General features: G+C 32.6%; 1 protein-coding gene across 2 annotated transcripts in view; it reads right to left on the minus strand.

Annotated features, from left to right (window-relative positions):
- The window catches only part of rmnd1 (required for meiotic nuclear division 1 homolog), a 58,617-nt gene that overhangs the window by 35,233 nt on the left and 5,051 nt on the right, over positions 1 to 18,333 (minus strand). For both annotated transcript variants that reach the window (XM_028797699.2, XM_028797698.2), the window contains 5 exons: positions 15,428 to 15,536; positions 15,144 to 15,219; positions 12,081 to 12,120; positions 10,251 to 10,351; positions 6,131 to 6,237 (listed from right to left, as the gene is read on the minus strand). In XM_028797699.2, coding sequence (XP_028653532.1) covers positions 6,131 to 6,237; positions 10,251 to 10,351; positions 12,081 to 12,120; positions 15,144 to 15,219; positions 15,428 to 15,530 — 427 coding nt within the window. In that variant the 5' untranslated portion in view covers positions 15,531 to 15,536. The remainder of the gene's footprint in view (positions 1 to 6,130; positions 6,238 to 10,250; positions 10,352 to 12,080; positions 12,121 to 15,143; positions 15,220 to 15,427; positions 15,537 to 18,333) is intronic.

An 18,333-nucleotide genomic window follows, 5' to 3' on the forward strand; every position in this document is an offset into this window, starting at 1 on the left:
TCATTATACAGTTGGGTAATTTGACATCCTCAGAGATTTCATACTCATGCGATAAAATAAGCAACCTTGGTCATCAAGTCTGACATGCCCTCCAACTACAAGTCATGTAGTCAAACAATAACCTTTTTTAAGGAAAGAAGGTGAACAACTAATTTGATTCTATTTTCACAATTTGAAGAGTTTATTTTATTTTTTCTGTCCACCCTGGCACCTTGAACTTATCATTAAACTCCCATTTGGAGAATTAAAAATACAATTATACATTTAAGAACTATACTTATCTTAATCATATATCTTATGTAAGTGTGCAATATTTATTTTTGTATACTTCTTCTTCTTTCGATTGCTCCTGTTAGGGGTCATCTTTTTCCATATCTTCCTGTCCTCTACACATTGTTCTGTCACACCTACCACCTGCATGTCCTCTCTCACCATACCTACATACTATTATTCATTATTATTTGCATCTAATTTTCATTTGGTTTTTCTTTGCTTGCAATTATTTATTTTGCCATCTTGTAAATCACTTTGAGCTACATCCTTTGTATGAACATGTGCTATAGAAATAAATTATGTTGTCGAAGGCCTGAGAAACACTGATTGTGCTCTTAAAAAAGAAATTCAACAGGTTAAGAAATATCTGGTGTGATATAATGACAGAACTAACAAACAACAGAATTAAATAACATGTTCCACTAATAGCAAACATTGCCTTCTTATTAAGAAACTGATTAAAGTGAAATTGCTGACCATCCAACAACTGAGTGTGAAAGCCCTGAGTTACTTTTGGCTTACTTTGCATCTTTTTGTTGCTTGGCTACTGGTTAAGGAAAAAAAATCAATTAATAGTTATGCATTTTAAAAAGGTAGTCAATTAAAAATCAAACAAAGGAAGTTGGTTCAATTAGCAGCAGATATTAAATCCTAATTAAGAAAGTGGCTGAAACAAAAACCTGTAGCCACTGTGGCCTTCCGGAATGTGCTTTTCACACCACTGACTTAAGCGAAATGTCAAATATTAGCTTGTGAATTCTGCTATGCATTGCTCCAAAAGCATGAATAACTCAACATTTTGAAATTGTGCTCCTGAGGCTTTAAGATGAGGAAGAATACTATTTTATCTACTGGATTACTCTATGAAGACATTAAATGTTTTTCTTCCCTCCCAGAAGGTGGCGATGAAGAATTTTTATATCTTATGCAGTGTTAGCAAAATATCCATGAGTTTGCTTTTGATTTACACCAAAGAAACCAACTATGACATGTGCACTTGTTTAGGGTTTGGAAAAGCTTTACAGAATTCCCGTACAGTATTCCCGTACAGTAAGCAGAACCAAGCTTTCAAAATCCAAATAGCTGAATTTCTCCATTAGAGACCTCCTTTAGATGCCTAAATATGGTAAATTAACTCAATCAGACCTTGTATAATACTTTATTGTACATCAGTAATTTCTTTAATAACTTAGAATTTATTTTTAAAAATGGGTTAAAGGTGAGCAGAATGCAGAAATATTTTAGATCACTGATTCCAACTTTTTCATTGTGCAGTTAGCATGAAAGGTCCAGTGAGTAGTCAAAAAATGATATTTACTGCACTCAACTATTTCAAAGAATGTTAGCAAGTCTATGTTTATGGCTGGTAAAAAAAAAGAAAATGGATTTACAGATTTCATGTACTAATTTGCTAGCTTTGTTTGACTGTTTTGCTTGGATACTTATATACAGATGAATCATAGTTAGGTTTTTATCTAGCTACAAAAAAGAGAAAAGAAATAACAATGGAATACCTTGGTAAGGAAAAAATATTTGTTTATAACTTCGATTTAAATCTAAATAATCGAGAAGAAATTAAAAGTGTCAAATCTACTTACACGTAAAGTAAAATAAATACATTTTGCTCGGAAATAAAGTAAATTTTTCCTCACACAAAAGTGACCAACAATAGAATCTTTACTTAGCAAAAATATTCCTTTTGTGGCCAGACATGCTTCACACATGCTTTTCTAACAGGAATGCTACATTATTTATAAAACAGAAGAATATGATTACAGTATAATTAGTTAGTTAAAATCTAGTTAAACCCACAAAAGTTTGGGAAATCCTTTTCTTTGTTTAGAGCAACATATTGGCCAAATAAGGATTAAATTGAAGATAATCAGAACACCCGTAACTCTGAAATGACAGGTCATATTTACTTCAAAACTGGTGTGCAGATTGTCATACATTTGTCCCATATACTGTGGCAAAATTAGCATAATGTTGTAACTTAAAACATCTGAAGAATGTAAAAACATATACTCAAAAAGCAGGTTTAGATTCTTATCACTGTGATATCTGAGACATACTTCAATATTTTCAAAATACAGCTTCACCTTTACAAACACCTAATTTATAAACATGTACAAATTAGTAAATGAACCTATCTCAACATTTTCCATGTGCTTTGATAACACATGCATACTATTTATATTTGTTTCATTAGGTAAACAGTTCAAAAGACATGTCAATTTTGAAAAAAAAAAATCCAAAGGTATGTTGACAATGGTCACTTGCAGTAACAAATTGTTGGCAGATTGTTATTTTTTTTCCCCGCCAGAGCAAAACTTGCTCTTGTGTTAATGACCTACAACATTTCTGTGTACTGTACTATGTGTTGTGATGCCACCACCTGGCCCTTTTTTAACTGACACAACCACAATAAGTAAAACTTTCAACATACTTCTGATTGAAGGCAAATAAAGCTCAGGCAACTATTCCAGAAAGTAGTAACAAGCTCAAAAATGAATTTTATCGGTCAGTTACAGAAAATATAACTAGGCTGGATTCTTTCTTAGTGCCTAGTAATTACACACCCAAAAATAATACTACTTACTAAATCTCACCATTTTCCTATTTATTTCAATCATTGATTACCTACAAACTACTTTTAGGATTACAGCATCCTTCACTACAATTAAATTATTTTATTATTATTCCATAATTACTTTCAGCTTCAGTTTTTTTTTCATTTTAGTTTTAAAAACGTTCTGTTTTAACTATATTTTACCACAAACATCTATTTAGTTTTAAATTTCACTTTTAGTGAAATGAATCAAGAGGCTATTGTGTTTCAGCTCATGAATGAGAAAGAAGAGAAAAATTTCACACAATAGGATGCATAAGCCAGACTCTGTGAACACAGCGACAAGTTTTATTTTATTTTCTTTCAGAGATGACATCAGTGTTTGTTGTATCTCTAACTTATATCATGACTACTCCTTAAGTGCTGTCTCTGAACATATTTCCACTCCATGTCTCTAAAAACTCTTATTGGTAGCTGTTGAGTCTAATTGCTTCATATTCTCTGATCCTTGCCATCTTTTTGTAGTTGCATTATCTATTCCAAATTATCTGTTTATCTCCATACAAATCTATACTATAAAAAGACAAGTGAATGGTCATTTTTCAGAACTGGGACTGCTTTAGTTTCATTGGCAGCAAGGGTAAAACTTTCCAATGAAATCAAGATTACTGGCCAGAAGTGTAACTAATACAGAGATAAATAAAAATGTGCACCATTTGCAGCATCAAAACATTTGTGGTTGTTAATAACGTAATGTAAAATATAATAGGTGTGTTACTGGCAGTACCTAACAGAAGTTTCTTTAAGGCAGCATACAAATCAGGAAATGGGTGAGGTCCACATAATATATACAACATATTATAACAACTGCAGAAGCGTTCTTGTTTTTCTTGAACAAGACCCTGCCATAATATACTGCGCTTTTTGAATCAGAATTTCCACTCCTTAGGTCTTCATACTATACAGTAGTTACAATCACCAAACCAATCCCCTTTGAACTAAAATAGGTTCTTCTTGCTATTTAAATGGGTCTCCTGCTAAAACATTATACTTGACCTCAGGGAACTAAAACAATAAAACACTTTTTTCCTCTGGAGTTCGTGATTGAGATCTTTAATATTCTAGATTACAAATTTAAATGTTTGATTATTGTACAACTTTTGCATTTTAGAATTTATCTTTCAAGTTAGGAAAACAAAAATCTCTTCAAAATTTTTTCATTTCACCAGAATCCTACATTTATACTGCCAAGCCCTTTCACTAATAATGCAGTCAGCAAAATGCAACAATGTGGGTCACTGAACTCTTACAAACCATTATGACATCTTACTTTTTCGATTGGTAGCACTGTCACACATGCCTACAGTATGAAAATGATGTACATTCTGTACCTTACAGTATATTGTGTCAAAAATGAAAATGGCAAATAATTAGTAAGTTTTTAATTAATTATTGTGGTATTTTGATAATTTTAAAGGATTTTTAATTTTATTTTAGTGATTTCACATAAGTGCATTTTGTTTGAGTTTTTTCAAGAATTGCTATTTCATATTCTATTTTCTTGAGTGCTAACATATTGTTGTCTGCCTTTGTTAGCCATATGGGTCAGAAGTTATGCACCCCATGACACCGCTGGCAGAAGAATTTTGGATCTTTTAAATAAAGACCACAATAGCAACAGCTAGAACAATTCAAGAATTAGAAAAAAAAAATCAAGATTAGTTAGATAACAGTGTAGTTTTGAATAGACATAAAAATTATTGGTTAGTGTACTGAAGCTAGAAAAAAATGACTTTCTGACTTCATGGAGTAGAACTATGGCAGACAAATTACTATCTTTTTGTCTTGTCCTTTTGCCCGATGCCTAACTCAGGAACCATAAACACCATGTATGTCTCAAGAAAAGATCCTAGTAATATTTAAAAGTAAGATTGTGTCATTAAAATTCCAAAAGTTAAAATCTGAAAAACTACTATATGTAAGACAGACACTTCCTCACATTTAAAGGCAATTGAATTTTAAATAAAGAACTAGGAATTCCAATGCAAAAATCCACAACTGGACCCATCTGATTTAATTAAAAAAACAAACAAAAAAAAACTATTTAACAGCACTTCTTCAAATGCACAAACCATAAGCTTTTTTATTTATAAAAATGATCTCATATATTACGAGACTGAATTGGGAACACAGAAAATCTTCCTGCCATCCAGGGCTGGTGGTTTAAATAATGACATATGAGACAAGGCATATTTTTGTCTCCCCTATTTTATATACTTACTAGGCATGAGATGATACACTTAATCTACATACAATACATTATATATATATATATATATATATATATATATATATATATATATATATATATATATATATATATAATTTTGGGAAAAATGTGAAAAAAAATATTAGCTTTAAAACAAACACACACAACAGGAATTAAAAGCAATAAAATATATACATTTTATGTTTGATTCCTCCCACCCAAAACAATTTTTGTTCAGTACTGTACTGTGATTGTGAGATTAAATATGAAAATAAACTTGACTGGTGTACACATCCCAGATGCTTTTCTAAGTTATCTGGCAAGTTCAAACTCTGTCCTGTAAGCTAAAACACAATCTGCCCTTTTTCAGCTGAACATGTGCAGTACAAACTTAAGATGTATTAAACAGACATTCTGAACGAGACTGGCACCTTAATAACCTTCCAAAATTAACAATATTTTACAAAATGACAACTCAATATATATACAGTAAATATGCAAATCATGAATGCTAACATCACACTTGTAGTTTCAATATGAAGATGGATATTTTGATTGCCAGAGGCTGTTGATACAGCAATGTGGTGCAAACTATGTTTCAGGAAATTTTAAAATTTTAAAATGAAAGTAGTTCTGACAATGTTTAAGGGTTGTATAAAAATGAGATACCTGGATGTTTATTTAATTCTGAAGGTCATGCAAAACTCCAATGTTTTGTTTTATTATTTTGTAAAATTAAAAAATGCTGCTGCATGAAGATACTGCTCTTACCAAAGTGCTGCTGGGTCGATCTGATGGTCCCAATTAAGTTCCAATTAATGAGCCTTTGGCACTATACTAGAAATTGTTGCTTTATATAAATGTTAGTTGGTAGATGCCTGATAAGATATATGCTTAATTATTAAAATATTATTATTTTGCCTACGCAATCAGAAATGATCTGTGCGAAAAAGATTTATATCATCCCATTCTACAACTGAGAACAGATATATAATGGCCTTTGGAATAAAGACACTTGCCTGACAGTGAAAGAGCATTTGAAAAAGCAAATTTCTCCAGTATTGCTTGCTCAGGTTCAAGATCACAATTTAAAATGATATTTCCATTAAGTAATTTTGAATTGCCTCTGCAAAAGAAAAGAAGAAAATCTGTTAATGAATGTAATACTGTTGAGATATTTGCAACTTGAATTTATTAGAGTACTGTCATTGATAAATTAAACTGACATTTTGATTGGGAGAGTGCTGTGAATGCAATAATAGAAAATTTCCCAGCACCCAGCTGCTTTCTATTCAGGAAATATATAAAACAAAGCCTTAGAAAGGCAAATAGTGTTTGTAACCTCTATAAATTTTTTTTAGTCAAAAACACTGAATTTGTTTCAATCACAGAAACTGTTATTACGTGTAACAAAAACATATAAATATTAAAACAGCAACATAAACACAGTAGGAAAGGTATGTCTAGTGTCCACTGCTGTGCTGATCCAGATTTATTACGCATTTGTTGTGTGACATGTTTTGAAACAGTCTCCAACGCACAGCCCAATACTGCAATCAGGACCATAGAAGCATGTTTCTTTGAACATTTTTTTAATATTTTTTTCTGTTGCTTAAGCATGAATGGGTAGATGGACAGTGTCTGATCTGCACAATTGACTCTACTTCTGTTATTGTAGGCTACCACAACAAAAACTTAGTGACTTTCATATTTCCCCTGTCACAAACCACAGTTGCTACATTGTGAACAGAAATGTCTTTCTCATCTTTTTACTTAATCACGGTAATTTTGCCTTTTTTGTCAGACACCACAGTGAATCTTCAGGCAACCAAATTCACCAGGTATATCATGGCGGTTGGGTCAGTATCTGATGACTATTGTTTGATTCAACTGACTGTTCAGTTTCACTTTGTAGTAAAACTATCTTTACAGCTTCTCATTTACATGCCATTGTGTTTTGGTTGAAGGCTGATCTCATTAATGAATATTGATGAGTTACCGTAGAAGCAAAATGCAAATTAATATTCATGATGTTTTGCAGCATAGTTTTACTTTATCCACTAGATGGCAACAGAATATTGTCTGTAGGTATTCGGGCATGTTAACAGTGTAAAGCAGACTATTACATGTCTCTCCATGTCTGACTCTAACTTATTCATACTTAAATAGAATTTCAAGCCTAAGTAACACTCGGGTTCAACACCAAGGAGGTTACAGACCTCTGCAATTTGCATGGGATTGAGGATTTAAAATACAATTCTTGACTAATAAATGAACGGGAGAGGCAGATCTTCAATTCAAAAACTCAATAACATACAAATTCAATTTCCTGTTTATGCCTAGCACTAACTTTCAATATTTATCTAATATTTTTTTTCTTTCTCATTACTGCAAAACATATGGGGCAAGAAACAATTAAAAATATATAATTTTCGGATCATTCCTTTAAAATCCGTATTCTGTAGACAAGTTGTCCAAAACAGAGTTTCTAGTGTGTGTTTATTACTATTATATATTCACTGCACTCACTTCTGCATGTTGCACACTGCATTCATTTCTATATGTTGTGTGGCTTCATGCTATATACCACTAGGGACTATATATGAGATTAAAATATGTGAAATCCAAAGTGTCATCCATGAGCCATACACAGAAATACTAAGTTCTTGAATCACCACACTTTTTTTTTACAATTAAGTTTACAGCTGATTTTACTGCAATTCTTTTGACATATAAAGATAAATGGCCTAGTCTACCCTTACCTTAGAGGACATAGTCTTGTTTGTACTCCAAAGTATACACTGTGATCTCCAGCTAGAAGTATTTTTAAAATTCCCAAGATAAATAAAAAGTAAAATTATAGACGTAGCCTTTTGTTATAGCACTCATAAACAAATGTTATACCTCAGCATTTAAAATAAAGGTTGAAGAAACATTGCTTTAGCATAGAATATTCTACTTTTCAGGCTGTTGACTGGCTGATACAATGTTCTTTACATTCTATTTGATCTCTCAGTGTCCTGAAGTGGCACTTGATGTTAAGGCCATTTTGATGAAGTTATATTAGACTGGTAGTTCAGAATTGTTGCCAGTAATAAATGACCTTCATCATATACAGTATCCCCATGATTATCAACATTTGGCAGAATCACTACATACTGTCCAGAGTGGCACTGTGTGACAGGCTGGCCTAAGATAGTTAGAAATTGAGACTAGAATTTAGATTTTCTTTAATCTAGCATATGGATTCCTTAATAATCCAATTTGATATAAAAACAAAGATGTAATTATGTATATTTCTATGCATAAACTATATGAAATTCTGTTTGTTTCTTCATGTAATTTTGTGCTTTAGTTTAACTATACTTTATCTGTAATACTGTATAGTGTTCTGGGATCGAAAGGGAAGAGTGTTTTATTAAAAAAAAATTGAAGTGAAATAAATAAATGGTCCAGAAGGTGTGTGAACAGCTCGGTAGCATTATGCAGGACCAACTTGTCTTTTTTCCTCCATAAATATGTCAGTCATTCTTTCTGCACAGTTATACAAGTCATACTTGATTATATTGCATGCATTTGAAGCACTGCATGTAGTAACACATGCACTTGGAGTGATGTTCTCTAAAGCAAGGCAGCATATAACAGCAACATTTTCCAAGGTCAAAAGATTTGTATGAGTTTCATTTTGTAAGCATTAGCTTTAAAAAGTCCACGTTCTTATGGGGGTGGGAACCTGGTAAAGAGTGCAGTCTGATGTTGCACACATGGAAACATGTCACACGCAGATTAAAAAGCTCTTCTATTTGTAGGGCAGAGCAGTACTCCTTCTATAGCTCAGGGGGATGCAAGAGCTTCTATGAAGCCCGAAAGATTACTGGTTTGCAACTGGTGAGTGTATTCCCATACTGAAACAAAGCAAGAAGTACTGCAAAAATGACTTTAAAGAGAAAGAAGAAATGCAACTGAAGTGGGACATTTGTTAAAATTTTAACAGGAAAGTAATGTTAACTTTGCTTTTAGAACTGTATGTGCCGAAGTACATTGATAATGCATACATAAACCTGAAAGAAATTTTTCCCTTTTGTTGTATCCTCGGCCTTGTCTAACACTCAACATATATTAAAAATATCCAATCACCTGTTTGCTTTATATGCTTTTTCCAATTCCAGGCCATTCAGTCTGGAGCCTGAAATACCCACTATATTTAAGCCATTTGTTAGAAAAGATTTACAGTAATTGCATCAAGTGATTCTGTTTTTCTAAGTGACTGCCAGGTAACTTCAAGTGCATCAAGGACACAAGAACTCTTAGAACTTTCATCAAGGTGCCGGTTAGTGGCAAGATGCTGCATGCAAGTAAGAATTTCACTGTACTCTATACTTGTGTCAATCCTAATACTGCTTCTGCTTACAGTTAAAAAGTCTCTAAAAGTGAAAAACTCTCTTCTCAGTTGTTTACACATAAGATGTTTAAACAGTAGATACAAGTATAACTATCACTTTATATGTACATGGAAATACATGGCTCAGTCCAAACAGGCATTGTACAGAGAATAACAGTAGGTGTGAATGTGAATTATATTTTTTGTGTAGTATGGTAAAAAATAGAACTATAATAGTAGGCACCAGTAAAGGCGGAATTCCAGCATAATGGGGAGGGCAAAAAATATAATCAAATAATATAAAACAGCAGATAAAAAGTATTTGTCAAAAAGATTCACTATACTGACAAAAACAAAAGTGTAATATTTATCATATTTTGATATATAACAAATTATTAATTCTTGATACGATTTATTCTAAACATAATAATAAGTGATACCGTGACATGTTTTGAGTAAATATCATCAGGTACTTATAAATCCTTTAAAAAAATATAATCAAATAATATAAAACAGCAGATAAAAAGTATTTGTCAAAAAGATTCACTATACTGACAAAAACAAAAGTGTAATATTTATCATATTTTGATATATAACAAATTATTAATTCTTGATACGATTTATTCTAAACATAATAATAAGTGATACCGTGACATGTTTTGAGTAAATATCATCAGGTACTTATAAATCCTTTAAAAATCTGTACTGCTTTCAATTACACAAAATGTTACAAAGAAAAGAAAAAAACAACACCTTACTCTGCCATTTTGTAATTGATTTCTTCATTTTCCCAATGTACCAGAGCAATTTCATATGGCTGAATTTCATGACGCTCCAGTATACGCATTGCAAGCTTCATCTAAAACAGTAAGAAATACCAAAATGATAACTGTAATGGGGAGAAAAACAAAAAGAAAACATGGAAAATAACTTTCAATGTGAAATACAAGACTTTAAGAACACATTTCAATCAGAAAAAAAATAAAATTTGAAACATACACCGAAAATGCAGTGGTTACGGTATACTGCATATGTCTACTAAATTAAAAAAATGTAATGTTTCTAGTTCTAAGATTGCTACTCGGTATTAAAAAGTTGTTTTTAATTCAAAGGTTTCCACTGCAAAGAAGTTTAATTTAAACTGAGGATTATTTAAAAGGCAGCATGGTGAAACAGTGATCAGTACTGTTGCCTTACTTCTCTAGAGCTCTGGCATGGATTTTTGACATTTTCCCCCATATTTGCATGGGTTTTTCTACTCCAGTTTTCCTCCCACATCCAAAAGACATATATGACAGTGTAAGTTAGTGTGTAGCTTATTCTATAATTTCTCCTTTGTAACTGCTGATTATTACCTATGCTTTATTTTGTTGTTTGTTTCAACAAAGATTTGAATACAACAAATAGAAAGTAAAAGAGTCTGAAATGCAAATGGACCCTTCTTCAATACCAGAACAATTCAATCAAAATTTCAATTTTTTGCCGTATACTCAGGAAACTCAAAGATGAAATTATGACTATGGTACATCAGTGTACACTGTGCAATTGTATTTCTTCCCATTTCTTCACATATAGCATTCAATGTTTTTAGAATAATGTCAAGTTTTAGTGGTTTTCAAGCCTGGCCTAACATTTTGGTTTATATGTAGTTTGTGGTTTAATCATAACCTACTACATATAAAAGTACTGATTTTTACTTTTTAAATTTACTTCAGTATATGTTAATCTCTTAATCAATTTTATTTATATTTAATATACTATTTTACATACATTTTGCCTTTACTAGTGACAATGCTGACATAACTTCTACACAACTCATAGAATTAAGAATTAGCCATTTTGCATTTTTCTGCTTACTATTTAATTCTTTCCCCAAATATTGCCCTTTTTACAATTTTATTAGGTTTGCATATAATTCCAATTAATTGCTGCCATTTTGCTTAAAAAACTTCCCTTGGATTAATAATATCAGACTTTTAAAACTGCCATTTTTGTTTTGTTAAGGCACCTTGCTGGAAAGAGGTTCCTATGGACAAGGGCACCATTACAGTGGAACAGGATAGGGGAAAGTCTCACATTGGTATATAGAGAAGCAACTTATCATATCATAATGGGTAGGTTTTTGCTAAACAAGTGTAGGGGGGCGGATTGGGAGGGTTACTTGTGAGCATGCACTGAAATGTAACGGGATGGTGGGCTAATGCAAAGAAGAAAGTGTGGCAGACTAGGGGTGAGACACCGAAGGAGAGATAACTCACCAGATACAAGGAGTAAATGGCTCGTCTCCTACATACACAGTAAAGTTCCACAAAGAGAAAGGGCAGCAAGAAGGAAGCTTTGGGGACCTGGCCCTGTAAAGGCTATTGACAGCTGAGTAGGTATGAAGGGACAACAGTATCCTTAGCTTGACCTTTTTGTAGTAAATTAAAGAAGTAAAGTTTGCCCAGATGTAAATCCAAGAAGGAAGCTTAATTCTTGTTTGAGTTATAAGTAAAATAAACTTAGAGCCTGGTAGACAATCTGGGAACAGACTGATTAGCCTGATAGTGAAAAAGAGTGATAATTTGTCAATTAAAAATGTAACATACTGTTTTATCTGGCACATTCCAGAAGACAACGGAGCCTTCCCTGCATGAGAGAAAGAGAAAATGATTATACCTGCATCACATGTTTAGTCCTGTAATCTTTGCTTCTGAACTACACATCACGGATGATTTAAGAGTATTACTTTCAGGTAGAATAAGAATGATACAATGTAAAATTCATTTCTAAAACTTTAAGATGTAGAGTGACACAAATTTGTAAAAGGCAATATGTATGACGACCAGAACTAGCTTATTTGAAAATAAAATAGTGCAGAGTGAAATATGCACATTTCTGACACTGCAATTGTTTAAAGAAGAGCTATTGCATGTAAGAGATGAGTTTCTATAGAAGTCTAAAACACAGAACAGTATAACTTAGTGTAGTGCAAAGGCTCCTACACAAATTTTTGCATAAATTCAATTTTTAATCATTTTAATGCAGATAAAGTTTTGAAACAGAAAGACAAATAAAATAGCAATGTAAGGTTTGCAGATTTATTGGTTCCATGTATGTAAACATGCCCTATGATGAACTGGCATACTGTCCATAATTGCTTCATGCCTTGCTTCCCATTGCAAGTTAGATTGACTAATGTTGATGCATGTGTTTGTGAGTGTCCTGTTATGCACTGGCCTCTCTTCTAGTGTTGCTTCTGGCATTGTATTGATGTTGTCAGGGTAACTTTTGACTTCCACATCCCTGTAATGTAAATAATAAAAAGCAGTTACTGTGTATTGAATGTATACTGTTCATGTTAAACTCATGCAGCCTGTGATTAATAAACAAGAATATAATTTATTTATTTCAAAGAATTCATTATTAATAAAATGTAAATGACAAAAATTTAGTTTTTTACAGATCACTTTTTAATTACAGACATTAAAATGTTGCTTATTACCGGTAGTCTTCGGAAAGTACAGATAATAAACATATGTATGGTACATTTTCCGGACAGTGTTGCAGTATTATGAGATGTGTATAGACACCTTGCACATATTGCTACACTATCATCTAAATGTTATAAAAGCACACCTCAGTTTGTCTATTCCCTGCTCTTGAAATTTTAAAGCCCATTAAACAAAAAGTTACATAACTCTTAATTTTTCAGCTGTTAATTAACTGGAAATATCTAATACTTGAAGTAACTACAACATGTTTCAGTTAGGGTTGCATCAATCTATTCATCTTCTAACCTGCATAATCAGTTCAGGGTCATGGGGATCCAGAGAACCAACTATTTGTGTGTTTCAGTATATAGTGCATGTGGTTCCCTATGCGTGAATTTCAGCAAAAAATTGTAACATTAAGAGTGTTTGTGAATGAAACATACAACACAATAGCACAGTTGTGATTTAATTTACTTCATTCTCATTTATTCTTGCAACAACATTTAATGTCATTAAATCAAGTAATTACTTACATTATTCGCTGTCTAGCACAATGCCATAATGCTGCTACAAGTGAACTGAATTTTTTGCTTTACTTATCCCCATTGGACAAGCATTTACATGCACAATTGTGAACAGCTACAGGCATGTAAGTAATTGAATTAAGAAAATTTTTGAGTGGCAGGAATCAGTATCTTTATTAAAATGTTTAGAAAAATGTCACCTGCACAAAATAGTATAGCTTGAGTTCTAAAATTATTATTAAAGTATATTTTCAATTCATAATAAAAAATTATAATACATTAATTTACATCAATATTTTTTTCAAGTGGGAAAACAAGTTGGATTCAGAATTACCTTTTTTAACCTTTGACACACCTTACCTTTGTTACCTTCTGATTTTAATCAAAGAGGAGAAAAAAATGTACCGAATATTATATGTTGCTGTGGTATTAATTCATTGCAGCTCTATGAAATGTAGCATAACTTACAAGGGCCATTATCAAAAGTAATGAGCATAGTAAATTTATAGCATAATAAAGATATAAGTAGGAAACTTCTACATGCTACTTATACTGTAGCTTTGTTACCTATATTTATTTCTATATAAAATCTACAAACTTATGCCACAGGTAAAAATGTGTGAAGACTCCAATTTTGTAAAACTCTATTTTACATTTGTAAACAATGACACATCTTATTGACACCTTCATTAACCTTTTTAAAACTAAAACAAATAGGTTTCCAAGGATGCTAAGTCTAAGCTGTAGGGTAAATAGGAGAGACATTTCCAAAAGTTCTTCTCCATTCTGTCTAAGCAAAGACATGCATCATGGAGTTGAAAAATGAGGTGTTGCAAGAAAAAATTTTTTTTCCTAGACATCTGTCACAAATTTTGTATGCTTTACCCAGGATCACAAGATATAGCTCCCATAATGTTGGAGAATGATGGCACCATTTTTAGTTTCTTTTTCTTGGGCAATGTTAAGTGACACAGAGATCTACACTCAGCACTGTGATTTCAGGATCAAGATGCTGGATTATATTCATTGTCAATGCATTTCTCATTCAGGTTTATGATGACAGGTGGTTATAGCAGTATCAATTTCAATACTGAAAATATTTCTGGAAGATTTCATTAAGCTCATTATTTCTGCGAATGCCCTTACACATAAGTATTCTTCCAATGAGACATGGAGAAAATATTTTGAAAGATAATTTTGAAAAATTTCTCTTGTAACTAAAAAAATATTCGTAATAACTGTTTGGGGAACTCTTCTACCAATGTAAAACATGTTTTCAAATCTTGGGTTAAGTATTTCAGGTAACATGAAAAATCTAAAGTAGAACATATTTGCAACTGTTTAACACTGAATGACGAGGAAAGTATTAAACTACAACAATTCAAGACTGTTTTCTTGTGATTCAATTAAAGAAAACATAAAACACATCCATTGGCATATTTAGCTATTAATACCAAACCCTTTAACAAGACGGCCTAACTACCCATTATATTTTCAGACTTCTCTTATTTAGTGTCACATTAATCCTATGCTTTTCCCTGTCATGCTGAACCACAAGGTACACATTAACCCTGAAAACAACATTAGGGAACAACAGACTAAGCACTGCAGGCACAAGTCAGACACTTACAGCATAAATTGATTTCCAATTTACCTGAAAAAGAAGATGATTCCATGGTCATCTGGTTTCAAGGACATCTCTGTACCAACAACCAGCACATTAGCAGCATCTGCATTGAATGAATACAGAATACTATATCATATGTTTAATGTGGAGGACTTACAGAGATAAACTTTATTCCAACTTCATTCTCTAATAGTGACATATGAGTCAAAGTTGACTTGAACACAGCTGTGGCATCAGGATATAATGTATCAGAAAAAATATATTCAGTAAAAAGCAAAAATAAGCTAATAATTACATTTATAATCTCTCACCTCTGGGCAAGTCTGTTATTTCATAAAACCCATTAGACACCAAATCATGCCCTAATGTTGCCAGATGATAGTTATCTGCTGTAGCAAATGCAATACATTGCATAACATCCTACAAAGTGAAAAAACAAACAAGTAGTTAGAATCACTTAAATCTCTATGATGAATGTGTTAAACAGGGTAATCTTAGCAAATACAGTAAAAGTCCACAATCCTACATTAGAGAAATATGACTTCTAGTCTACAAAGAATCAATTCATTTTCTAACCTGTTTGCAGCAATGAGCAAAACATGGGACAGGGACAAGGACAGGGAACCAATACACTTTAGTGCACACGGATATAAAGACCACCATTCATATGGGACCAGTTTACATTCCAAAATCCATTACACCATTATAATACCTCGTTACAAAACAGTTTATGTTGCAGCTACTGATTTAAATGAATATGGTAATTTCACTCATAAAAGTAGCTTATGATAACATTCCCAAACCCACTTAAACAAATATAGGGTCATGTGGGGCCAGAGCCTACTCTGGCAACACTAGGCTTAAGGCAGGAAGTAGCCTTGGACAGGGCACCAGACCATCATGGGGAACAAAAATGCAAATATGATACTTACACTCCGATATGGACAATTTTTAATTATCATATTCAAAAAGAAGTATTTTTAAAAATGAATATTATGAGTACTACTGAACATACTATTTATTTATTATCTACTCTATCCTCTTTAATAAAATCCCTGTGTGCGTCCAGGTGTCCGTGTGTGTGTCTTCTGGTGAAGTGCGCATGCGCGGGGCATGGTGCGATGCGTGATATTACTGTCAGAGAAAGTTACAGGCGTTTACGGAAATACAAACCAGAATTACTGCGAGAGGAAATTAAAGGTACACAATACAGTGACTCATATTACAGCCACATACAAGCCAGCATTACTGTCAGAGGAGATTAAAGGCATATTACCGACGCGCATGCCTGTATTACCGCCAGAGAAAATTAAAGGTATATTAAGGACGTATAAGCGAGCGGACGTACAAGACAGTATTACTGTCACAGAAAATTAAAGACACACAATACACGGCTGCAGCCCACGAAGAACGGTCAGCTCACCAAGTAAACATCAACAAAAGAAAGGCTGAAAGAAAGAAAAATATGACCAACAAAAAGAATGAGGTCAAAGTCTCTTGCCATTTAATATAGACTGTTCCTTCTAATGTTTATGCACTACTGTTTTAGCGCCCGTTATTGTAACGGGCTAAATGACTAGTATATATATAAAATCCTAAGCAACATTTTTGTCACGCTTTAAACCTGGCTTATTTTAAAACCTACATACTGTTTAGTATCATTCTTTTCAGAATTTATCAAACTTTAATGTGATGTTGTTAGATTTTCAGATTCTTATTCCGTTTTTAAATTATAAACTAAAAAATATCAAGAACTGACGTCCCATGAGACAAAACTTTGTGCCAAGAGATTTAACCACGCCAAGGGCCGGAAATAAAAAAAAAAAAAGAGTAGATGACAAAGACAGCTGCTGTACAGGCTTTTAAATTATTTTCTAGATAACTGAGTAGGAATTACAAAAATAAGGTAACCACAACCTATAATAAAAATACTTTTTCTCCTGAGTAATGTGAACGGGCGCCATTTCTAATAAGAAATCTAAGCTTGATTATTTCATTCAAGTCTTAAAAGTCTATCATAAATCAATATGTCTGTTACTTCTTAATGAGAAGTTCACTTATTTATGTCTGCACTTAGGTAACAGCGTCAACATATAAGGTTCATTACTTCTGAGATTTGTAATTTTTTTAATTGCTAACCAGGATCCGTACTGATAAACCCAAGCCATTTGTATAGTCATTGCTTCTGTAAAGATACTTTGATCAGCTTAATCTACTCTTTATTCAACACACATTTTATATAACAATTACTGTATAAACCTACATAATTGCTTAAACAAGATGAAGCAGATTAGAAAATGGATGGATAGGTTGATGCTCTTTACACTTTTAATACACTGTTTACAGTGTATGTAAATCATTCAATAATCACAATCTTGCCAAGCTGCACCCTAGTAATTCACTTCTTATTTCTTGTCTTGCTGAGCAGTAGTAAAAGATAGCTACTTTGTTTTGTCTCCTATGAGACTGAAATAATATAGATAAAGACTTACCGGTAATAAACTTATAGTGGCAAGGTGCAGTCTTTTTGCTTCAAATGTTAACTTTTTTGGAAAGATAAGACAACTTTTACATACTGATTATTACTTGAGAAGTCAATATTTTTTTTTAGCAATGGAGGTTACTTTGAAAATTGCAGAAAAGAAAATGTTTGTGGTGGAATGGTGACTAACAGCTCCCAAGTCCTACTTTGAATTATGGGCTCAGCAAGTGTCTCAGTGGTGTCTATACACATACATATACACACACACACACAGGTACACTAGTTTTCCTGCCATATCCCAAAACTGCACTTTTTAGGTTTACAGGACACCCTAATTGGCCTCTTACAAATGTGTGGGTGAGTGCATGAGTGTACCCTACTTTGGGCTACTACTCTGTCCACAGTTAGGTCCTCTCTTGTTCATTTTTGCTGCTTGGGTAGGTTAGTGCCTCCCACCATCCTGAAGAGGATTATGGTTTTATAATTAATAGATAGGTGAAAAAATGAAAATCTAAGCAACAGACATAAAAATTAGTGTGTCAATAAAAACACTTGTAATGTTGTATTGAGGGTAATCTTCCACTTAGTGATAGCCTAAGGACAAACACAAATAATCTGCATAATAAATGTATGTGAATTTCCTGAATTTGAATGTATTCCCTTGGGATTAATAAAGTATCTATCTATCTATCTATCTATCTATCTATCTATCTATCTATAATGTCAAATATTTCC

Source organism: Erpetoichthys calabaricus, chromosome 3 (genome assembly GCF_900747795.2).
Source record: "Erpetoichthys calabaricus chromosome 3, fErpCal1.3, whole genome shotgun sequence".
Classification (NCBI taxonomy): domain Eukaryota; kingdom Metazoa; phylum Chordata; class Cladistia; order Polypteriformes; family Polypteridae; genus Erpetoichthys; species Erpetoichthys calabaricus.